Source organism: Solanum stenotomum, chromosome 6 (genome assembly GCF_019186545.1).
Source record: "Solanum stenotomum isolate F172 chromosome 6, ASM1918654v1, whole genome shotgun sequence".
Taxonomy (NCBI): domain Eukaryota; kingdom Viridiplantae; phylum Streptophyta; class Magnoliopsida; order Solanales; family Solanaceae; genus Solanum; species Solanum stenotomum.
Window position 1 is genome coordinate 61,650,183 of NC_064287.1, and position 24,440 is coordinate 61,674,622.

At 31.7% G+C, this 24,440-nt stretch overlaps 4 protein-coding genes across 8 annotated transcripts; all 4 read left to right on the top strand.

The window, feature by feature from the left end:
- Positions 1 to 1,097: 1,097 nt before the first annotated feature.
- Positions 1,098 to 7,945, top strand: LOC125866797 (proline transporter 2-like). The gene is made up of 7 exons (XM_049547145.1): positions 1,098 to 1,231; positions 4,701 to 4,925; positions 5,840 to 5,934; positions 6,380 to 6,569; positions 6,680 to 6,804; positions 7,101 to 7,316; positions 7,432 to 7,945. Exons 1-7 carry the CDS (start codon positions 1,102 to 1,104, stop codon positions 7,807 to 7,809), a joined length of 1,359 nt encoding a protein of 452 aa, XP_049403102.1. The 5' UTR covers positions 1,098 to 1,101; the 3' UTR covers positions 7,810 to 7,945.
- A 2,024-nt stretch (positions 7,946 to 9,969) lies between these two features.
- On the top strand, positions 9,970 to 14,399 carry LOC125866798 (proline transporter 1-like). Of its 3 annotated transcripts, none has more exons than XM_049547146.1 (7): positions 9,970 to 10,197; positions 11,104 to 11,328; positions 11,442 to 11,536; positions 11,657 to 11,846; positions 12,274 to 12,398; positions 13,025 to 13,240; positions 13,845 to 14,399. In XM_049547146.1, the coding sequence occupies exons 1-7, from the start codon at positions 10,110 to 10,112 to the stop codon at positions 14,220 to 14,222; spliced, it is 1,317 nt and encodes a 438-aa protein (XP_049403103.1). In that variant the 5' UTR covers positions 9,970 to 10,109; the 3' UTR covers positions 14,223 to 14,399. The 3 variants fall into 3 exon arrangements, with proteins under 3 accessions (XP_049403103.1, XP_049403104.1, XP_049403105.1); XM_049547147.1 differs by having other exon boundaries at positions 10,048 to 10,187; positions 13,845 to 14,314; XM_049547148.1 differs by lacking the exon at positions 9,970 to 10,197 and having other exon boundaries at positions 11,123 to 11,328; positions 11,447 to 11,536; positions 13,845 to 14,317.
- A 716-nt stretch (positions 14,400 to 15,115) lies between these two features.
- LOC125866814 (60S ribosomal protein L35a-3) lies at positions 15,116 to 17,355 on the top strand. Its single transcript, XM_049547171.1, has 5 exons — positions 15,116 to 15,263; positions 15,356 to 15,391; positions 15,485 to 15,713; positions 15,815 to 15,857; positions 17,115 to 17,355. The coding sequence occupies exons 1-4, from the start codon at positions 15,232 to 15,234 to the stop codon at positions 15,854 to 15,856; spliced, it is 339 nt and encodes a 112-aa protein (XP_049403128.1). The 5' UTR covers positions 15,116 to 15,231; the 3' UTR covers position 15,857; positions 17,115 to 17,355.
- Positions 17,356 to 19,331: 1,976 nt separating this feature from the next.
- Positions 19,332 to 21,464, top strand: LOC125866813 (60S ribosomal protein L35a-3). 3 transcript variants are annotated; one of them, XM_049547167.1, is made up of 5 exons: positions 19,332 to 19,451; positions 19,544 to 19,579; positions 19,701 to 19,929; positions 20,053 to 20,096; positions 21,257 to 21,464. In XM_049547167.1, the coding sequence occupies exons 1-4, from the start codon at positions 19,420 to 19,422 to the stop codon at positions 20,092 to 20,094; spliced, it is 339 nt and encodes a 112-aa protein (XP_049403124.1). In that variant the 5' UTR covers positions 19,332 to 19,419; the 3' UTR covers positions 20,095 to 20,096; positions 21,257 to 21,464. The 3 variants fall into 3 exon arrangements, with proteins under 3 accessions (XP_049403124.1, XP_049403126.1, XP_049403127.1); XM_049547169.1 differs by having other exon boundaries at positions 19,405 to 19,451; positions 21,261 to 21,464; XM_049547170.1 differs by having other exon boundaries at positions 19,405 to 19,451; positions 21,269 to 21,464.
- The last annotated feature ends 2,976 nt before the right edge of the window (positions 21,465 to 24,440 follow it).

Consider the following 24,440-nt stretch of genomic DNA (forward strand, 5'->3'; position numbering starts at 1 on the left):
ATTTTAATTTATAGGAAGATTTTATCAGATATGAAATTTAAGTAGGAAAAAAACTAGTTGATCGAATAATATATCTGTAAACTGTAAACTTCCCTTTCATATTTTTCACATAGTAATTAATAATCTTTAGGACGGCTTTAGAAAGGATATAGGTATTTAATTCAGGAAACATACCAATTTTGGCCTAATTTTTTTGACTATCCTAATTTTAATTTTTAATATTATTTCATCAAAAAATCATTAAGGAAATAATCCAAATATAAACAACAACAAGAAAATTTTGTGAATTTCTCTCACTCGTATATCAATATATTTTTGTCAAAATTTGGGTTCGAGTGAACTCATAGTTACTAATTAGTTATATCCTCCATTGGTTAAAGAAATACTCGTATGATACAGGTAATATTTGTTTTTCTTAAGAACTGTGCAAAATTTTAGATGACACACACATATTGCTCATTTTGGCCCAACAAATCTTAAGTATTGAGCACCGACGACTATGTGAAAAGCCTTTTCAACTATAGCAAAAGAGATATTAGTGGTAATATCATTTTTTTAGTGGCAGTTGAGTTAATGCTAGTGTATTCAGAGTCACTAAAGTTTATAGCAACATTTATATAGATTACTGGTTATAAATACTTATATAATATTATTGCCGCTAAATATAATTTAGCAACACTTATTACTATTGCTGTTAAATCATCACCACAAAGTTCTTTTTTTTATTATAGTGTTGACTTTTTCCTTCAAAAGTTTATCAGCCTAAAATCTATCGATCAATTCTCTTCTTTATACTCCTCCTCGTTATCTTGCCCTCTGTCATGTGCGTCAAAATCGACTTAAAAGACCATTGTAGAGCTGGATTGAAAAAAAGAAAAAGAAATAAGAAATAGTCATTTTGTACTTTTTTTTATTTTTATTAAAACAAGAAATAGTCTACTGTCAATATAGTCAGAATTCCCTACTTCCAACTACCACTAATTGTGAATAAATTCATCCTATAAATGCATCATTCAGCCATTCATATATTTAAAAATACAACTTTCTTTTGAAATTTTCCATTGAAAATTTATCTAAAAAAATAAATTTCGAAAATAAAATATGGGAAAAAATGAACAAAGGGAGGAAATGCCAAAAATTTCAAGTCCTTCAAATCCACAGAAAATGGACGATCATCATGTTGTGGCTTTAGAAGTTGAAGTTCCTGAAACTCTTCATCAAGTTGGAACAGGTAATTTTTAACTAATATGATGTATAAGTTCGTAGTTTTTCAATCAACTTCATTAAAAAAATTGAATAGATTCATATATATCATGGTTGACAGAATAGGTAAGTCGTATCTCGATAAGTTTCTCGTAAAAAAAAATAGTTAATGAAACAATTAACATTATTCTTTCACTAGGATTCATTCAGTCGAAGTACTTAAAAACTTCAGATTAATAATAAAATTGTTGAGTGGTTTAAACTATTTCGATATATCAGAGTGAGGTTTTTCTAATCTTGAATTCTTTATGTTCAATTACAACTTAACTAATTAATTCACAATAATAAAATGTTAAATGGATTAATTAGGACTTAAATGTGATTGTATTTTACTTTAATTTGCACTTATTTGTTTCCATATTTAGTAAAGTCGATTTGACCCAACTTCTGTGAAGTCAAAAATATTTTCTTAAAGAAAGTTCATGTTTTTTAAAAGTATTTATTTTAGAAACTTATTTTTATTAATTTTGTAGATTAACTAGTACTCTATTTAAAATAACTATTTTTAATACGATAAACAATTAACATCACACAAAAATGTTATTCATTATTCTATATCAAATCAAGATGCATGAGATTCATTAACGATACGTTGGTAAAAGTCAATTATTTGATCATGTACACATTATTATATTCATATTTTTCCATTAAAGTTTTATGTTAGAGTTTTCTGTAATAATACATATTTTATGATTCATTTTTTCCTATACTTTTAATCCCTTTTTTGCATTAAGCTCCTAAGGAGTTTTCTCATTTTTTGCTTTTTAATTTAAATCATGTAATCTTAAAATTGAAGACAGAAAGTGCTTATGATTTAAATAATTATTTTTTTAATTTATTTTTATATTAAATGGGATGCGTGGATATTTATTAACTATTTTAGATTGATCGTAAAAGTCAACAATTTGATTTTATAAGTCTATAAAGATCTTTTCTATTGGAGTCATCGTTTTCAAATTTTTGTAGTTCCTCACTTGCTAGACTTGTAGTCAAAAGTATGGACAAGAAAAATGGTCCTATTGATTTGCTCATCAAATTAATATCGTCGATTTTTTTATTTTTTTTTATAATAATCATATTTTATAATATATTACTTTTCATATAGGAATTTGTCAACTAATTTAGACCAATAGTAAAAGTCAACAATTTGATTCTACAAATCTATAAAGATCATTTCCATTGGAGTCTCCTCTTTATGGAAATAATAAATACTTGCTCCATTTTGTTTTACATAATTTCTATATTAAAAATAAATATTTTTTTTATCTGCAAATTAAAGAATTTTTTTTCTTCATATTGTTCTTAGTATCAAATAACTATATTAAATAGTAATAATTAATTTTATAGTTTATAATATTATTAATAAAATTAATTTAATTAAAATATTTATAAATCGTGTGATAATTTAACAGAAAATATTCGTTTTCAAAATGTGGACTAATAATATGAAAAGTTATAGAAAAACGGTCATGTTGAGCTGCTGACCGAAACAGAACTCTTCATAAAAATTAAAACATACATCATAGTCAAAATTGTATTATATTTTATACAAAATATTATTAGTCGTTTTACTAAATTCAGTTCTTCGTATAAAACAATTAACGTTTTAAAAAAAATTAAGACGTCAAATCGTCAATTATTATAAGTAGGGGTGATCGTGATTTGATTTGGATTATTTTTTTATTTAAATCAAATTAATATTAACTATTACTTTTAAACAAAATAAAATCAAATAAGTATTAATTTACATCCATGAGTTTGGTTCAATAAGAAACATAACAGTGTTTCTCTACGTTATTTTTTTTCCTACAATAAAAACGGATTTTTTCAACTTATAATCTGTTATTAATCTTTTATTGTTGTGGCTATAAATTTTAATCAAGTGAATAAAATTGATAAAAATATATAATTAAAAAAAATAAAGATAAATCTTATAATTATTTTTTTAAATAAATAAGTTTGGATTTATGACTTTCGTTTAAGATATGGGCTTAAGATGTACTTAGTAGCCTATTAGAAAGAAATGAAATTTCATGAAAAAGTCTTTATAATTATTTATAAAAATTACACACACACACACACACACATATATATATATAATTTGATTTAATTTGTTTGTTTTTAATAAAATCAAACTGAATAAAATATTATCTTTTTTAATATAAAATTTAAATAGAAACCAAAGAAAACCTAATTTGTTTAATTAATTTTTTTGACTCAATCTTTAACCAAATCGTGAACGTCTATAAAATTAGTAGTCACAGATAGTTTTATTATTAATATTATGCAAATATTTTCCTTGAAAATTTAAACAGCAATTTAATATATAGACAATGAGATCATCAAGTGATCGATGGCACTAGTACCTAGACAGATCACACCAATTTGTTTATTCACGTAACTTGAGAAATCCTAACTCGTAAATCGATGGATATGGTGTAGCGAATAAAGTTGCTCCTTTTTTATTTAGAGGTTTTAGATTCGAGTTTTAAATATAAAAAAATTCTTCGTAGACAATAATACCTCATGAATAGGACCTTACGCTATATTAATTTAAAATAATCGAACTCTAATGTAAATACTAAACACCAAATGAAAAAAAATATATCCTAACTTGTCATGCCATCAAAAGCTTCCTTCATATCAAAGTAACTATTACTTTAGCTAAAAATATATTTTCTCAAAATAATTATTATTTTAGGAATTTTAATTGAAATTGATAAAAAAGACTTAATTATTTATACTTTCATATCAAAGATGTACTTAAAATTTTTACCGTGATTTCTAAAATTATTATATCAACTTATTTGTTATTTTAAAAGTTGAAGACATATTTTCTTTTTCATCCTCATTAATAATGGTTCTTAAAAGACTATAGACACCTCAATTATATATAGTATATAAAAAATTAAATACTCAATAAAGAAATATTAGATCTTAAGACATAGAGTAAGAAATAAAATACTTTAAACCCCCTTCTAATACACAATATTTTAGAGAGAAAAAACTAATCTACTTTTATTAAATAAAGGTAATTTAATTTAACGTTTTTCTAATAGAGTGACAGTGACCATTAAATGGCTAGAAAGATGGATTTTTTTTTAAAAAAAATTTATCTTTAAACCTCTGTTTGGCCAAATTATTATTTCAAAAAATCAAAATTTTAAATTTTAATTTCAAAATCTTTAATCAAATAAGAGCTTAAATCAAATTATGACAATATGTAGATATTGCTTGTACAAAATATTGCATACACTATTGTATTTTAAGATGTTGTAAAAAGTAATTTGTCTTATGATGAGAACATCACTTTTTATACACGATTGATTACGTGATAAAATAACTTTGCACTTTTAGAATGTCAGACTGTCAGTATACAGAAGTTAAACTTTCTTTTATCGTATCTAGTTATAATGTTTGTGTTTTGAAAAATGTAGATTCATGGTTTCAAGTGGGAGTTGTTTTGAGCACTGGTATCAACAGTGCCTATGCACTAGGATATGCTGGCACAATCATGGTTCCTCTTGGCTGGACTGGTGGTGTCATTGGTCTCGTTTTATCAACACTCATTTCATTATATGCAAGTACTCTTATGGCCAAGATTCATGAATATGGTGGAAAAAGACATATTAGATACAGAGATCTTGCAGGATTTATGTATGGTATGTACGATCGTTAATTTATGTGACAATATTTGACTGAACATGATATTTATTTGAAAAATCATGATAGAATACACACATAAAGTATTACTCCTTTCCCATAATAGATGAACATTTTGCAAAAAAAAATAATTGTCTCATATTACTTGATCACTTATTGGGATAGAGTTAATTATTTTTTTTCTATTTTATCCCTACAATTAATATGACCTTTGAAAGTTTAAACAAATTTTGAAGATCTAAAGTTTCTTTTTTCAAGAGGTAATTAATATGAACAAAGGGCAAAATAGTAAAGTTGATCAATCTATTAATGATTTCTTAATTAGAATGCAAAATAGAAAGCGTCCATCTAATACACTATAAGAAAAGTGTGAATTACATGGGGATTAGTATGAAAATTTGTAGAAAAATAAGTTTCCTACGGATTTTCATACCAATCCCCAGGAAAATTCCCATGCAATTCACACTTTTCTTGTAGTGATATGAGACGGAGGGAGTATACGTTTTGTATGTTTTTGCGAGTTTCGTATTATAACTATCAGTTGTTCACATTTTCTACGTGAACTATTAGTTGTACTATTAGTTGTTCCATTTTTCTACTTAAACGATGGTGATAGTCCAAGTAGTGAAAGGGAACAACTAATAATGCAGATGCATTTTGATAAATAGTTAATTGGTACTACATAGTTTTGGTAGGAAAAGTGTTTTACCTTATAGTTCATGCAGAAAACTCGTGAAAATGTGATACTTCAGTGTGTTTTTGATTATCAACTTTTAATAAATAAAGGAGAACTATTGAAATTTGTCATCTAAAATAAGTCATATATAATTGTGTGACTACGAATATACAAACCAAATCGTAAAACAGAGATTTGTTATTGACTTTAATTCCTTTGACTTGGTTAATGTTGCAGGTCGTACAGCTTATGTAATTGTATGGGCATCGCAGTATGCTAATCTTTTCTTGATAAATATTGGATTTATCATTTTAGGTGGACAGGCCTTAAAGGTATATGATACATTCCCCTGCCTTAAAGTGTCTATGTTGCTCGCACTCTTCAAAAATATTACTGCATCGAGTCAGTATTCAAAAAAAATGCATAACTTTCGGAGAATCTGACATATGCAACACATCACATTTTGAAGAGAGTGAGCAACATAGCCTAGCATCCAAGATCATAGTACGTTTTGTCTAGACCTCACGGATTTGTCCCTCAAGTTATGCCACATTGAGCCCAGAAGCGGGCGTACCATGTGAACTTATATTTGTCTTATTTGTCAACCTATAAGTCTGTTAGTCAAAAGTGTCATATGCACCAAAACTTATTCGTCTATAAGTTTGTCAGTCCTTCTCTTTGATCCACCCTCATCAGCCCGTCCTTCGTCATGTGCCTCACACATCCAGAAAATGTTATTTCTGAAACAACTTTTTTTTGTGTGTGTATAATTGGCAGGCTTTCTATCTTCTCTTTAAGGATGATCATCGGATGAAGCTAGCATATTTCATCGCGATTGCTGGATTAGCATGCGTGCTATTTGCCATTGCTGTTCCTACCTTGTCATCGTTACGAGTTTGGCTGGCGATTTCATCTGTATTCAGTCTAATTTATCTCACTATAGTCTTTGTGTTAGCTCTTAGAGATGGTATGCATACAAAATATGACAGTTAATAATCTTCGAGTACGCGAAAAGTAGTTGCATTAGATGTAAATAAAAAGAGTTTTTTTGCTGTTGTTGTGGTTGGTAAATTGCAGGTATTAATTCTCCTCCTAGAGACTATAGTATTCCGGGATCGAAAATAAACAGAGTTTTTACAACTGCTGGTGCAGCTGCAAATCTTATTTTTGTATTCAACACAGGAATGATTCCAGAGATCCAGGTATTAATGTTGTTACTGCTAATGTCTTCGTAAATGTTGTGTTTTTGTTTTCCTTGAGTCGAGGGTCTATCAGAAACAGTTTCTCTACCTGCTTAGGTAGGAGTAAGGTCCATGTACACTGTACCCTCTCGAGACCCCACTTGTGGGACTATACTGAGTATATTGTTGTTGATGAACTCAGCTCTATATCAAAATTGAAGTATATTTAGATTATGACCTCTGCTTGAAGTACTTTACACGATGAATAGTTTTCTTGTGATTTTATTTGATTATGATAACTTCGTTAAATCTTTCAGGCTACTGTGAGAGCACCTGTTGTGGATAACATGTTGAAAGCCCTGTATTTTCAGTTTAGTTTAGGATCTGTGCCTGTTCATGTTGTTACTTATGTCGGATACTGGGCGTATGGATCCAGTTCAACGTCCTATTTGCTCAACAATGTCAGCGGTCCAGTTTGGGTTAAGGCACTCGCCAACATTACTGCATTCTTGCAAGCCATCATAGCTTTACATGTATTAGTCTTTTCGCTTTGCTGTGATCATATAGTATTGAGTTTAACTTCTATATACTGACAGTATATGATCACTCTGTCCTCATGTTGCATTGCCTTGTTTTTGTTCATTGTAGATATTTGCAAGTCCAACGTATGAGTACTTGGATACCAAATACGCGATTAAAGGAAGTGCACTTGCTATTCGGAACCTGGCATTCAGAGCTCTAGTCAGAGGAGGTTATCTCGCGCTTACTACTTTCCTATCTGCTCTATTACCATTCTTGGGAGATTTCATGAGCCTTTCTGGTGCTATCAGCTCGATTCCACTCACGTTTATTCTTCCGAACCACATGTATATAATTGCCATGAAAAATAATCTGTCTTCACTACAAAAGAGTTGGCATTTGCTCAACGTTATCTTTTTCAGTGTCGTAGCTGCTGCTGCATTAGTAGCTGCTTTCAGGCTTATAGCAGTGGACTCGAAAACTTACCACACGTTTGCTGATTTGTAACTTCCTGTGTAATAATATCGAGGGGAAAGTCCCTCGTCTTATTCATCTAACGTTCTCAATTCCAGGCCTCAGAGAGGTATATGTATGTCTGTATATTGGATGAATGATATCATCAAACCGATTCATATTGAAGTCAGATATTTTGGTAAGGACGTTGAAGGATACTTTCAAGGTTATAGTATGTATGAATGAAAAGTAACATTTGACCTATACACTTTTCGTTGCATCATTTTCCGATGAAGAGTGTTCAAACTGACCACCCTTGGGCATACATAGCTACGCCCTTGTACTCGGTCATAACCTATATCTTCATAATATATTGCTTATGCCATTTTTCCACTACAATATGTTGTCAATATAATGGAGTTTAGTAAATTGACTTCATCGAAAACAACATCTCTATCTCTCAAGGTAAGGATAAGGTCTACCCTCCCAAGACAGACCCCAATTCGTGTCCCACGAACCCCATGTGTTGCACCTAGAGTCCTTTATGCAAACTCAAAAAAAGTTATCTTCTCATCTCAACATCTTCCTTTGCTTCTTGTAGTACTGAAAAAAAGATGTAATTCTAATGTAACCTGCAAGTACAGATTAGTGGATATGAATGCATAAACCATCGTGTACTTCCTCCGTTTCAATTTATGTGACATTTTTATAACTCGACAAAGAATTTAAGGATAACAGAGAAATAAGGGCAAATTGGTGTGATTAGAAGTGAGCGTTTGGTATTTGGTTTGATTTTTCAAAGTCGGTTTCTATAATCGGTAGCTGAAAGTAGATATCAAATATCAATAAATCAAATTCTGGTATGATAAATCAAACTTTGATTCGATAATTAGATATAGAAGGAAAAAATATTTTGACAAGTATATTTTTTATTTATCCAATATTTGACATGTTAACTTTTAGAGAAATCATGTATATATATATATATATTAGATCTCCACTCTCAAGTTCTAACTTTATGAATTTGTCGGTATAGGTAAATCAAGATATATATTTATGGTAAGCAATTCATCAATGATGGATGATGTTCGATTTGATATTTTTAAAGTTTAGTTTCATTAATTAGGTAATTAAAAGTAAGTACAATTCGAACTGTTACGATACATTCTAATTTGGTAATTCATTTTTTGATTATTTATCGGTCACGCGTAGGTGTGACATCAACTTATTTAGAATGATTCTTTTCATCATTTATCTAATAACAAATTTAATAATATAGTAAGTTTTAAAAAATAAAATATAAAAATTTCAATTGATGTCCACTATTCACATCGAAGCCTGTTTAATTCAAATTTACCTCAGATAAGACTTATTTTAAAAGAAAAAAATTAATAAAAAATAATTTTATATTCCAAACTCGAAACTAAAATATTTAAATTGTCACATCAAAGATATTAGGTAACCAAAAAAAACTGTTGATGATCCATTAAATAACAAAGAATGTTGTACATGATATTTATGTTGCCAGCCGCCCAACCGCAATCAATTAAAAATAGAAGCAACCTTATTGACTTTCGCTTTCTCTCTCTCTAAAAATTGTTTAGTTTTTAACAATAATAAAATTATTATAAATATTTACAAGAATAAAAATTATACTATACAAAATTTTTTATGAATCAAAATTTAGTTTACTTATTTATTACGTAAATTTTAGCGGATACAATAATTCAAATGAATATGATAAATCAAAGTCCTAATTTTTTTTTAATTTTAGGCCATCAAAATGCTTTAATCACCCCTCCAATCATGTAACTTCTCTTTTTTCAAGAAGTTCCATAATTTCCCGATATTATATCAACTGTAAAGGAATCTACAAACGTAAGCAACAACTGAAAAAAAAAAATTAATAGCAACGATATCGAAGACAAAGTCAGATAAAATTGAGGGATTCATTAAAAAAAAAAAAATTAATCAAAAGTTCAGAATTTTTTTTATATATAACTAAAACTATTTTTTTTATATATATATAATAGAAGTTAGAACCCTGAACTTCTTCTTTTAAATTTACTTGTTCGTAATCTGAATTATTCGTAAAAATTCTAGCTCTGCCAAGACTGATATATAACCAACATTCCAGCAATCACAATTACCCATCACTGTGCAGTCATATCAGGGAGGAAGCAAGTGGGACAACAATGGCAAATAAATCTGCAACTACAAATAGGAAACACCCATACCCATTTCACTATAATTGAATTCACAGAGGAAGAAGGAGGAGGAGGGGAAGCCATAGCTGAAAGAGGCGGTAGATTTGAGCTTATTTTGTTTTTGCTGTTTAGCCCTTTTTGATTTCGATGGCAACGACGTCGTTTGATCATCCCCTTCTTCCAAATGTGCACAATGATGAAGAATATCCTAATTCTGCACACCAAGTTAGTAATGGTCTCTTTCTATTACAGAATACTCTTTTGGGTTTTTGAATTTATGTTAGATGATGTTCATAAATGTATGATTGTCATGGCTATTGTAGAAAGCTTAAGGGATTTTTTGGTACGCGGACTAAATTATTATTATTATTATAATTCTGGAACTATACTCCATAATTGATGTACTAATTTTTGTGGAGATGTGTTGAAGTGTGTGAAGAGGTTGATGTTTTGATTAGACCCCCAATGATGTAAATGAGCAAGCTAGATTAGTGTCTTCTTTTCTGCACAACACTCTCATATTTCTGTGAGGTTAATTTCAAATGCACCTTTTTGTATGACAAGTCTTGTGATTAGAGGCGGAGCGAGGATTTTCAATTTATAGTTTCTGAATCAGAATATTTTTTGCATCATTGGTTCTAGATATATTAGTTATACATATTGAAATACAGACCTTGAGCCAAAGCTAATGAGTTCAACCCCAGTAAATTAAATGGCGTGTGGTAGAATCCCAAACTTGAGTCATAAAGTTCAAATCTTGATTCCACCTTTGCATCTCTGGATAACATTTCCCTTCACTTTTATTCAATTAAACTGCAAAGCAAGTGAATAAACTTGTACAATTCATAGACATGGTGTCGTACGTACTAGTTGCATAGATGTAATGTTTTCATTCCCCATGTGATTAATGTACTAGAATTGAGTTACCAAATATGAGGTAAAATAAGATTTCTGATTTCGTCAGCAAAATTTCGAAAAGTTTCTTACTTTTGTTATCTTCAATCCCATTAAGATGTATATGAGCAGAAGAAAAAAGTGTAAGAACATTACAATATGATATCTGCAAATTATGATTCATGCCATAAATTGTCTGCTGATTTATAGTAAATTGTGCTCATCTCACCTGTTGTGCAAGCCGCAGATTCATGGTTTCAGGTGGGAGTTGTTTTGAGCACTGGTATCAACAGTGCCTTTGCTCTCGGATATGCTGGCCTAATTATGGTTCCTCTAGGTTGGGTTGGTGGTGTGGTTGGTTTGATTTTATCATCAGCTATATCACTTTATGCTAGTACTCTTATGGCTAAGCTCCATGAATATGGGGGAAGGAGGCATATCAGATATAGAGACCTTGCGGGATTCATGTATGGTATGTGTTGCTGAAAACTTATCAAATACATAGTGAAGCTTCTTACGCTTCTTTTGTGGAGTATATGGTTTTGATTCCATTGGTTTAGCTGAATGAGATTTTGTCTGCTACAGGACAGACAGCCTATTCACTTGTCTGGGTATCGCAGTTCGCAAATCTTTTCTTGATAAATACTGGATTTGTCATTTTGGGTGGACAAGCATTAAAGGTAATAGTTATATGCATTAGTCCTTGGATTTGATATCCAAGCAGAATTATACATATGAATACGATTCCATTCAGATTTTTTTTGTTTTCTGATGGGATGATTCCAACAACTTGATCGCAGGCTTTCTATGTTCTCTTTAGGGATGACCATCAAATGAAATTGCCACACTTCATTGCAGTGGCTGGGTTCGCGTGTGTCCTTTTTGCCATTGCTATACCCCATTTGTCAGCTTTAAGGATTTGGCTGGGGTTTTCAACATTCTTCAGTCTAGTGTATATTTGTATAGTGATTGCTTTGTCCCTTAAAGACGGTGAGTCAAACACAAATTTAAATTTTCAATGTATACATATTGTTAATCTAACTGATGGAACTTTCTGGTAATTATTCCTTCCTGCTGTACATTATTGTTGAAAAGTAAAGTTGATCGTATCTTAATGTATGAGTGTGTGGTTTGCCTGCTAGGTTCTCCCAATCCTCCTGTTTGGAGACTGATACATACTTGGCACCATTCGTCATGCAATATTACATTGTCTCTGATTATGCTTCTTTTAACATTTTGTCCGAGATGTTAGTCCTCTTACACATAGTACCAGGGCTTGTTTTATAAAGTAAACAACCTATCTACATGAAAATCATATTTGTCTGGAACTGAAAGCATAGCCTTGCACCCGCAGATTTTGCTTCCTCGAAGAGGAATGCCGTCTTGGTTCATCCTTTCTGAATATCCTGAATTTCAGGTCTTGAGGCACCTCCTAGAGACTACAGCATTCCAGGAACCAAAAACACTAAGATTTGGGCAACAATTGGTGCTGCTGCTAACCTTGTTTTTGCGTATAACACAGGAATGCTGCCCGAGTTACAGGTAACCAACCTAGAAATTGATAGGCTTTATTTATGCATATAATCTTTTGCTCAGCAAGCCTGACTTATAGTGAAGTCGAAGTATCGAATTATGTGACATGAGTTGATAATTGAAATTTGGTATGATACGTGATTATAGTTGCGCGCCATTTTAGGTGATCTTTTGTTACCATTGTACCTTTCTTTTGAATTTTAGATTTTTTTCTATTCATTATGTCCTTTGGAGTGAAAGAAATTACTTAATTAGCTATCATGGTTGATGTTATTTCATTGAGAAAGCAACGGTCTACTTCTAATCTTACTGATCCGCTCTAAAGGTCTATCTCCTTAACTTACTGATTGGCGTCAAGTTTGATGTAAAGACTTGATCGAACATTACAGTGAAGGATGTCTTTTAACATAAATGAACAATAGACCTATTTTCTGGAGGGAAGTGTCCCCTTTGATTCTTGAATCTAAACTTAGTGCAACATTTAACTAAAGAGACTCCTTTAATTATGAATGAAGGATGACAATTATATTTCTGTATAGCACTGTAAAGTTTTATCACCATTTCCTAACATACATATACTTTTGTTCGTATTCTCCATTGTTTTTAATTCTCACAATCTCGTGTCTTTCATGTAGGCTACTGTGAGAGAACCAGTTGTCAATAACATGATAAAAGCCCTTAACTTTCAGTTCACTTTAGGAGTTATTCCAATGCATGCTGTTACGTACATTGGATATTGGGCTTATGGATCAAGTGCATCTTCCTATTTGCTGAACAATGTTAGTGGTCCAATTTGGTTGAAGGGAATGGCTAACGTTGCTGCTTTCTTGCAAGCTATCATCGCGTTGCATGTAATTATCACCCTGCTCCGATCTTATAGTCTTTATACAGCTATTTTCATGTTACATTATTCAAACAAGAAAAAGGTTTACCCATACCTGGTATTTACACCAACACAATAGATTCACTAACATGCGTCTTTATATATAGAAATGTTATCAGTTAACTAATACCGATTCTCACCTCATCTTCTATTACTACTAACCATGGTAAAAAAAGAAATGTAGTTTGGTGTAAACACCAGGTGTCGATAAGTTTTTTCCTTCAATTGGAGCAATGGTAAAGTTGTCTCCGTGTGACCTATAGGTCACCAGTTCAAGCCATGGAGTTTGGTGTAAACACCAGGTGCCGGTAAGTTTTTTCCTTCAAACAGTTCTAGATAAGAAGGCAAGCCTTGGAGCAACGGTAAAGTTGTCTCTGTCTGACCTATAGGTCACCGGTTCAAGCCATGGAATCAACCACTTATGCTTGTGTCAAGATAGTCTGCCTACATCATACCCTTTTGTGGCACGACCCTTCCCCGAACCTGCATGAACATGGGATGCTTTGTGCACTAGATTGCACTTGTTTAGTCCCTCTATAATGTCTCTAATTTGCTTCTATTTATGATCCTAGATATTTGCGAGTCCGACTTACGAGTTCTTGGATACCAAGTATGGAGTTAAAGGAAGTGCACTGGCTTGTAAAAACTTGGCCTTCAGAATCATTGTTAGAGGTGGTTATATAGCCATTACAGCTTTCCTGTCTGCTCTTTTGCCTTTTTTGGGAGACTTCATGAACCTTACTGGGGCTATCAGTACATTTCCACTCACATTTATACTTCCAAATCACATGTACATTGTTGCTAAGAGAAGAAAGTTGTCATTTTTAAAGAAGAGTTGGCATTGGCTCAATATTATTTTCTTTAGTTGCATAGCAGTTGCTGCATTTGTAGCTGCATTGAGGTTCATCACAGTAGATTCCAAAACATACCATGTATTTGCTGACTTATAATTTTATTTTTTCACTATTTGAGTGATAATTTACCCATCTTTTGGGGGGTCATTTATATGTTAAATTATTCAGTTGTAATAAAGTGTCTTCTTGATTTTTTTTTACTCAGACAAAGGTGTACAAATATGTATGTATTGATATGTGAAATAGCATTTGACTACTATTGAGTATTGTGATTTCTCCCTGTATTGTGTTTTAAGTACAAGCTTTAAGCCTCATGACTTGATTCCATTGAGTAATTGCAGTGAAATTCACGGTGCACAAAGCATCTTGCATTTATGCATACAGATAAAAATTGACTTTGTATTGTGTTTAAATATTTAGTTTGAACAGACAAGTAAAATTTACTACTAATAAGTTTAGGGAATGGTTGATATATTTTGATTTACATCGCACAACCATGCTAAGAAATTTGGATCTTCACACAAATAATCTATCGAATTCACTATTTGTTTTTTTTAAGTCGGTTCATTAATTATGCTTGATGATACATAATTATATATGTATTATACACATTATCCAGGATGGACGGGTTCTTCTGAAAAAGGGTATTTAATTGCATGATTTGTCCTTTAAATAGGTTGATTTGTAATTTTTGTCTTTAGAACTCGAACCTATACCTATCAGACATAAATTTTTTAAAGACGCAAATCATAACTTGTGGGATCTTATGATATGAAATATAAATTCGTGTCCTGTAAAAAAGATATTTCTAGACATAAATTCTTTAAAGGCGTAAATCATAACTTGTGGGATATTATGATATGAAATATAAATTTGTATCTTGTAAAAAAGATATTTCTCCGGAGCGACAAAAGTGCAAATGAGTTAGATTCCTCCTTCTTCTCAATCCGGCCCAAAACAGTCAAGCCCAATGAATTAAACAACTGGGCCTCAAGCCCATCTCTTATTCGCGAAATATAAATTTCTCTCTTCTCCCTCAGCAATTAGGGTTTTAGGCTTCTCCATTAGAAGGGATTTTCTTCAGTTTGCAGCTTCAAAGTTGAAAATGGTGAAGGGGCGCCAAGGAGAGCGTGTGAGGTATTGAATCATCTTCACTTACAATTCCATTTTCTTAAAATTCGCTTATAGAATCACATTTTTACTACTTTTTTGCCTTTTTATTCATCCAGACTCTATACCAGAGGAACGGTTCTCGGATACAAGAGGTAGCGTATCTAATTTACTGTTATCATCTAATTTTAAACTGAAATATTGAGTTTGCAGCTGATTGATTGATGGAATGTTGATTTGTGAATTAGGTCGAAGTCGAATCAGTATCCGAATACTTCATTGGTTCAGATCGAGGGAGTGAACACTAAGGAGGAAGTAGATTGGTACTTAGGGAAACGTATGGCTTATGTATACAAGGCGAAAACAAAGAAGAATAACTCACATTATCGCTGTATTTGGGGAAAAGTTTGTAGGCCTCATGGAAACAGTGGTGTTGTTAGAGCTAAGTTCAAGTCCAATTTGCCACCAAAGTCCATGGTACATTTCGACTACTATTATTTATAATTGAATTTATTTGCTTATGAGGAAGAGTATATATATGGTGATTTTGTATTTATTATTGTGTTTCACTTTTGCAGGGAGCTAAAGTTAGAGTTTTCATGTACCCAAGCAACATATAAGGTACTATATTTTATTTAATTTTTTGATATGTTGACCAAAAAAAATTGTTTTTTGATATGTTATGGTCTATACTCTATAGTGATTAATGTGTTATGTTGGGTAGAAGGTTAGTCCGTAATCGAGTGATTTGACCTTTCTCAGAGTATTAGTTTTAGTTGGTGTAGTTATTAAGTAATATTTTTCTACATTTGCTTAAATTGTCCTGCTATAGGACATAGATTGATGAATAAAGGATTGAGTTTGTGGTGATGGAAGAACTGTTTTATAATTGGTTTAATTATTTGTGAAGTTGCATACTTTAGGATTGCCTCTTACCATAAGATCCTCGGAAAAATATATTGTATTAAAACAATATGTTTCGTACCTTTTAAATTGTAGTTCATTTATTAACACACCTAGTAAACCCCATGAAGCCTCAAATTCTAACCGTTAGCCTATTTACTCGGTGTGTGTGGTACTAAACTACAGATAACACTCATGGTATGCCAAACATTTACCGCGCTTCTCTTTTTTCTCCTTGCAAGTTACACCTATAAAGTGCATGAACAGAAGATGGCTTGATCCTTCTTGTGTTCCTTTGGAATAATCTCCTATTCTTTCGTTCCACATTAACCAAAAATTACACAGAGGCTCATCATTGTAGCGTCTTCTTGTAGCCTTTTAAGCAAACATCGAATACCTCTGTTTATCTGTGTCCATTCAGAAATTATGAGAAATCAGGAGGCAAGACATAGAAAGATGGTTATCTTTGCTGTTTCGGATTAACTATAGGGTCTTTAATGTCATACGTTTCAACAAAATATTGTACAGACTTCCACCCCCTCACGTAGCACACAAGAAAATATGCGCAGAAGCTTTAAGCAGATAATCACCTGTGAATATTCTGTCTGGACAGTGTGGAAAAGGGATGGAAGGTGTTCTAGAGCTGTTTTTGAATTGCTATCATTGTAGATTTAATATGACATTGAAATTGCTTTCACCATTATCTTGCTACCGTATGTAGTATTTAACCTGTGCACTGGAAAATTGTTTTTGGAGATGGATTTTCCTCCTACCCTTTATAGCGATAATGAAGCTATGATTATCAGATATCCTAAATGTTACAAAATGTCCTGCTATTGCCGCGTGACGTTTCTGTAGAGTCAGACTGTTAACATGATGTTACACTGTTGTGATTGCTATTTACAATTCTTTCCTGTATTCCTACCCGTTGACTCTTTTTCGAAGTTAACTGATTGTGTAAACTTACTCTTGCAGCAAGGTACTAAGTCGATGCATGCTTGGACGCCCTACATTTGTCTATCATTAGTTATGAAGGATTTGAATCTTTAATAGTAGTTGGACATTACTTGTTTTGGGCTATGTGGAGTTACATTTTTAGTCTATTTGTTTATCATGTACTGGGAAACACCAATGAGTGAAACATCTGATTAGATGTCGTCTAATTTTGTTCTTGGAGTTTCTACATACAATCATTTAGTTCTCTTTGCTCTTAAAATCTTGATATTTCCAGTTCTTAATTTGCCTTTTTGCAGAATTGTTTCCTCGGTTTAATTGTGTTGTGGTTTCGTTAGTTCCAGAACGTTTTAAAAGAGTTTTCAGTGCAATAATTGTTCCAAAACATTCGAAGTCTCTTAAGAGGGTTCATCAGGAGCTAACTTGCTGTTGCAACATACATGATGGATGACCTGTTACACAATTAGCTATTTCATGCTTCAAACACCTAGAATTTATTTTGCCTTTCTCTACTATATTCATTTTTCATTCTTGTTTTATGATGTTTTACTTAAGTCGAGTATCTAGCAAAAACAATGAGTTTTTGGCTAAAATCATTCTTCAACTATGACTCAAATATAATGTACATTCTTATATTATTTAAGTGAACAAAAAACATCCTTGTACTATCCAAAAAATAACAAGAATCATCCTTCAGTCTATTTTTATTAAAACTGATTGAGCCAATAAAAAAAAAAAAAATTTAATTTGTTCATCATTCTTAGCCACGACAAGAAGATCAAAGTTATCTAAGAAAAAAGCATATGGATAGGAAATTAATCTTTCAATTCTCAGAATTTAAATTTTCTATGTTGTTAGTTTATATGTTTTTGTATCATCAAGTAAATTGACTTGCAACAGTACATAAGTCGTGAAATATTTATACAGTAGGTTCCGATGATTAGAAAGATTATGTAAAAAATTCATCTTACAATGCAATTCACATTTTAAACAATGTACAGAAATGTTGAAAATTTAGTGAAAGTACGTAGCCGTTTAGTTATTAAAAAAAAAACTTTATTTGAAAATTTTAAAGTTGGAGTTGTATTTGACCATACTTTTTACAAAGAATATTTAAAATTTGAATATATTTGTTTGAATATGATTTAAATCCTCAATTTCTAAAAATTAAAAAAATCACCCAACTTGACTAGCTTAACCATGTGGTACATATATTCATTCGACTTGACACATTTTTTTATTGGTGGCGTGAGTTTCTTAACAAAAGCAGACTGAAGGATGATTCTTGTTATTTTTTAGATAGTAGAAGGATGTTTTTTTGCTCACTTAGATAATATAAGGATGTACATCAGATTTGAGTCAAAATTGAGGGATGATTTTAACCAAAAACTCCAAAAACAACCTTTATACCTTTTCGATGTAAGGGTAGGCCTTCGTATGCACACAATCCTCCACATATCCCATTTGTGTTGAATCAAACTGGCTATGTTTTCTTTGCTTGAAAAGCCATATGATTAGAACGAGTCCGGAGCCAAAAGGGCAAAAATTTCAAAAAGGCAACAAAAAAAAGGTTCAAACCAAAAGGGCAACACACCTTCCGTCCAAATGTTGACCTTTTAGTTTGAACCTTTTTTTTTGTTGCCCTTTTGAAATTCTTGCTCAATTTTTTTTTGCCTTTTTTGCCTCGAACTCTCACTAGAACCATGTTTCTTTTTTGAAGAAATGGTAAGGGAGACAATAACTGCGAATTCTCTTACTTTATAGTGGAGTAGAAGTAAAAAAGCATTCAACAAATCTGAAATAACATATTTGTTATGAAAGTTGCATATGATTAAGTAAAAGTTGCATATGATTAAGTAACTAGGGGAAATATATATAAACTTTAGTGCTTCAAAACTTTACTACATGATACACAATTAGATGTGCATTTGACACCATCAAGAAATAACTCAATATTAAAAAGTAAAAAAATGGTGCTTCGAATAGGTTGAGTTTGTAAAAAAAATTATCCTTGATCGACGCATGTATCAACTCACATTCCACAGGTAAATTATGTATTCTGCATGAAAACTAGGATCATTATACGACTAATCGATTGAATTCAACGTTTACTTTTTCTTTACGATATATAGTACTTCTTTCGTTTCTATTTGTTTGTTTGGGTCTTAAACTAACAAAAGACCTGACCTCCTTCTTCTCAAGTCGGCCCAAATTAGTCAAGCCCAAAAAATTATATAACTGGGCCACAAGCCCATTCTTCATTCACTAAATACCAGCAGTCTAGGGTTTTAGTCTTCTTCTTCAGTTTACAGCTCCAGAGGCGAAAATGGTGAAGGGACGCCAAGGAGAGCGTGTAAGGTACTGAATCATCTTCATTTACAATCTCGTTTTCATAAAATTTGCTTATGAAATCACATTTTCACTACTTTTTTGCTTCTTTCTTCATCCAGACTCTACACTAGAGGAACAGTCCTTGGATACAAGAGGTAGCGTAACTTATTTATCGTCATTATCTAATTTTAAACTGACATGTTTCTGAATAGAGCTGAACGAATATAAGGAAATTGAATTTGCCGCTGATTGATTGAATTTGAATTTGTGTATTAGGTCGAAGTCGAATCAGTATCCAAACACTTCATTGGTTCAGATCGAGGGAGTGAACACTAAGGAAGAAGTAGATTGGTACTTGGGGAAGCGTATGGCTTATGTATACAAGGCGAAAACAAAGAAGAATAACTCGCATTACCGCTGCATTTGGGGTAAAGTTTGTAGGCCTCATGGTAACAGTGGAGTTGTTAGAGCTAAATTCAAGTCCAATCTGCCACCAAAATCCATGGTACATTTTGGACTACAATACACACTTGACTAATTTAATTGTGTGCTTGGTAAAGAGGGATAGTATATGGTGTATTTGTATAGAGAAGTTTGTGAATTTATTTATTATCTTCCATTTTTGCAGGGAGCTAAGGTTAGAGTTTTCATGTACCCAAGCAATATATAAAGGTACTGTATTTAAAAAATTTTGTGTATGCTGTGGACTATTGTTATTAATTGGTTGCATGGATTGCACTGCGTATATGACTTAGATTAATGAATAAAGGATTATTAGTTTGCGGTGATGGTGAAATAATGGTTTTATAATTGGTCGAAGTATTTGTTGAAGTTGCATACTTCTGAGTTGACTCTTACCATAAGATGTTTGTTCAATGGGGTCGTTTGTTATGAGGAAACAGGGATAATATTTTCGTATTTTATCGTGCGTATGGTTAGTTTAGGGGTATTAGTTAGTTCCGTGATTATTTATCCCACCCGTTATACTACAATGATTGGTTAAACTAGGGTATTAACACTATGTCTTTTCTAACCTGATAAATTGAAAGTTCATTCATTGACATACCTAGCTGGTGTGAGCAATGTGATCAAAGTCTGAGAGGTGCTGAACTACCTTTAACATTCATGCTATGCCAGTTTTCTACTATACTGTACTTTTTTATTCTTAAACCAGAAAAGTGCATGAAAGGAAGGATTGTTTTGTACGCCTTTCATTCCCTATGGAATAATTGCCTATTCTTTCATTCTATATTAGTAAACCAATAAATGGGAAGGGGTTTATCACCGTAGTGTCTTTTTGTTGGCTTTTGAATAAACATTGTTCAGCTCTGTTTTCTAGTGTCTGTTCAAAAGTTATGAAAAAACTAGGACCCACAACACCTGAAAAGATGGTAATTAGCTATAGGGTCTTTATTGACGTTAGTTCCAACAAAAAATAGTGCCTACTTCCATCCCTTCAAGTAAGCACTTCTCTTGAAAATCTACACGGAAGTATTTAGCAGATAGCTGAATGTGATTCTCTGCTTGGACTGTGTGGAAAGGGAAGGTGTTCTAAACAAAGCTATTTTTGACTTGTTATCATAATAGATATAATATGATGTTGAAATTGCTCTTGCCATCATCTTGTTGCCACATGTAATGTTTAACCTGAGAAACTGGAAAATTAGTATCTTCTGATGGATGTTATCAGATGATCTTTCCGGTTCAAAATGTCTGGCTATTGCCATATCACTATTCTGTAGAATCAGCCCGTTGTTACCTTGATGTTGGGGTTTTGTATCTGCTGACACTATTTGAATGTAGTAACTGATTGTGCATATTTGTTGTTGCAGCTAGGTATTTAGTTGATGCTTGCTTGGAGGCCCTACGTTTGTCTATCGAGGTCTTTAGTGGTGAAGGTTTTTAATCTTTAAAATATAGTTGACATAAATTGTTTTGAGCTGCGTGGAGTTACATTTTTTGGTATTTTTGTTTATCATGTACTCTGAAATACCAACGTTTGAACATCTTATTAGATGTCTAATTTTATTCTTGGAGTTTTCATTTTGTTCTTTTTGCTCTTAAATCTTTGACGACTTTGATAACTATCTCGCAAATCATATGCCTGGTAATACTTCTGTTGTATCTCACAAATCATATGCCTGGTGGCTGGTAATACTTCTGTAATTATTCCAACACATCCCAAGTACACAGCTATTTTTTACCAAATGCGTTTGATAAGCCAAAAGGGTGCATCTGTTTTAAGTTCCAATCTGAATTGCAGCTGGACCCACGCCTAAGAACAACACTTAGATATGCATTTTGTGCTCATGGTGATGGTGATGTTGTGTTGTCTATAGGTTTTTTTTGCCAGGACTAGTTTACCATGTTAATTCTTTTTTCCTTTTATCTGAGTGTATTGCAAATAGTTTCTCTACCTCCTAATGTAAGGTTTGCATACATTCTATTTGAATAAGTTTCAATCTGGATTGCAGCTGGACTGGTGGGGCCTAAGAACCACACTTAGATATGCATTTTGTTCTCACGGTGATGTGTTGTCGGTAGTTTTTTTACCAAAACTTCTTTACCATGTTAATTCTTCTTTTCCTTTGAGCCAATGGTCTGTTGGTAACAGTCTCTATACCTCCCAATGTAGGAATAAGATTTGCATACATTTTATCCTCGTAGACACTTGTGAGAGTGAATATACTGGTGTTGTCGTGCATACATAGATGAAATGATGATCGACGGTTGGTGTACTTGTATGTACATTTATAGGCAATGCTACTTTTGCAACGTTAGCATCTGTTTTATTATCTATACTAAAAGTAAGGAGGCAACAATAGAAGTACCATTTGTCTATTTACTACTAAAAATAAGAATGTGCAAAGGGCTATTAGCTAGAAGAATTGTTAAGAAAATTGACTAGACGTCTAAGGAGTGTTTGGTAGGGAGGAAATAGTTTTCAATTGGTTTTTAGTTTTCTCATGTTTGATTAGTCAAAGAGTGCGTTATGACTCATGACCGCTTGTCTAGTGGGGCGGCTTCTCTGTTTTGGGTAAACGTGAAACTCGACTCTATGAATCTGTGGAAAGGTTATGCAGGCACAACAGTAGTAGGGGCGTTAAGATTTGTAGTGCTAGTAAGAATGCAAGTGAATGTGACTTATTTCCAAATAATTTTCTCCCCTTTATGGTTTATTTTATTTTATGAGAAACAAAAGAAATCTTATTTTCAAGTTTGGTTTATTTTCATTAAAATTAGATCTAGTTGTTTATTTAATTTTCTTAAACTTTGTCGGAGATGAACGTTAATGGTTGATCAAGTTGTCTAATAAATCACTACTATTTTCCACACTATGTACCACTTTTCTTTTTTATTCACAAGACATATTTTTCTTTGTTGACTAAGAAAATGCATGAAAATGACCTAATTTTGATGATATTATAGTTTTCCTTTCAGATGACCATTCTATTTATCACCATCACCTCATTATAAAAGTATTTCTTTCCTTGACGGCTAAAAATCATAAATAAATAATTTCACTTTAAAATTCCGACCTCAACATTCTATTGATCATAATATTTTATAGATTTTGCGCTTCTTTTAAACTCTTTTATCAAATAGATTAAAAGTCTAGTACAGTTTAAAGAGCTCAAAATTTCATTTCACTAATCATATTCCGAGTTTGATTTGATATTTTTGAGGAGTTCAAATCTAGCTAATTACCAATATCTTGCACTATTCTAATAGTTTTGCAAGCAAGGTACAATAGTAAGATGAAAAGGAAGAGGGTCAAGAATACGAGGTCTCACACTCACATTTCAATAAAAACATTAGGTGATTTCTAGAATTAGTGGCAAATAAATATTATCAAAAAAAAGAAAAAAGAAATGCGAAAATGCCAACTAAAAATGAACCACTACCACAAAAGCCAGCAAGGATGTTAATTATTTATTAGTATACTTCAAAAAACCAAGATATTTATAAATAATAATAATTTGTCTACTTTACTTTTTGTGTTAATTACGCATAATATTATTAAAATTATTTTTTAACAGTAAAATTCTCCCAGACACATGTAAGTTGGCCGGCATGCACGAAAAATGCTCAAAAAATAAAAAACATTGAATTTTAATATTACAATTAGAATAATAAAGATACCTAATAAAAGTCAAACAAAGTGCCCCTTTTTACATTCATATACAAGTCTACCAAAATGCAACTTTTATTATCGCTAAAATTCCAATTTTAAACAAATGAAATTGACCTTTTAGCAATCTCCTTTAATTGGTCATTTCGTACTTTATATTAATTTCGTGAAAATACTAAAATAAAAGACTTATAAATTGGATTTATAGAGTATCATCCATAGATTCAAGAGTAGTTTATGGATAATATGAAAATATTTCTGTACTACCCTTGTTACGAATGGAGGAGGCTGGGTTAATCTAAAAATTGTTGTTAGTCCTAACGAACGGAGGAGCCAAGGTTAACCGAAAGATAGTTATTGATAGAATTTAATAACTTATGATTAAATATCAAATACGTATATAAAAAAATTATTAATTATTTAATTATAACTCTAATACTATTAATAAAACAACAACAACAGAAACCTTAATATAGTCTTAGAAATAAAAATTATTTCTGAAAGACCCTCAACTCGAATAACAAACATTAAAACATGTAACATAACAATGAAAAATAAAAAAGATATAAAAAAGCAATAACATAACATACCAAAAATGAGCAACAATCATAACAAACTAACATAATAACTAAAACACAGCTACAAAAATCCACGAATTTTAAATTCTGAATATGTTTCAACGACCGAGTCAAAGTTCTAATTTTACTATCATCCTAGTCCCTATTTTTTTAACTTCTCTTTCTTACCCCTACCATTCCAAAAAAAATAAAAAAATTCAAAGAAACAAATAAAAGAATCCAAGCAAAAATTGGACTCTTTTTTCTTTTTATGTAAAATTAAAACTAATTAATTAATTTACTTTAAAAAGACTAATAGCACTACTC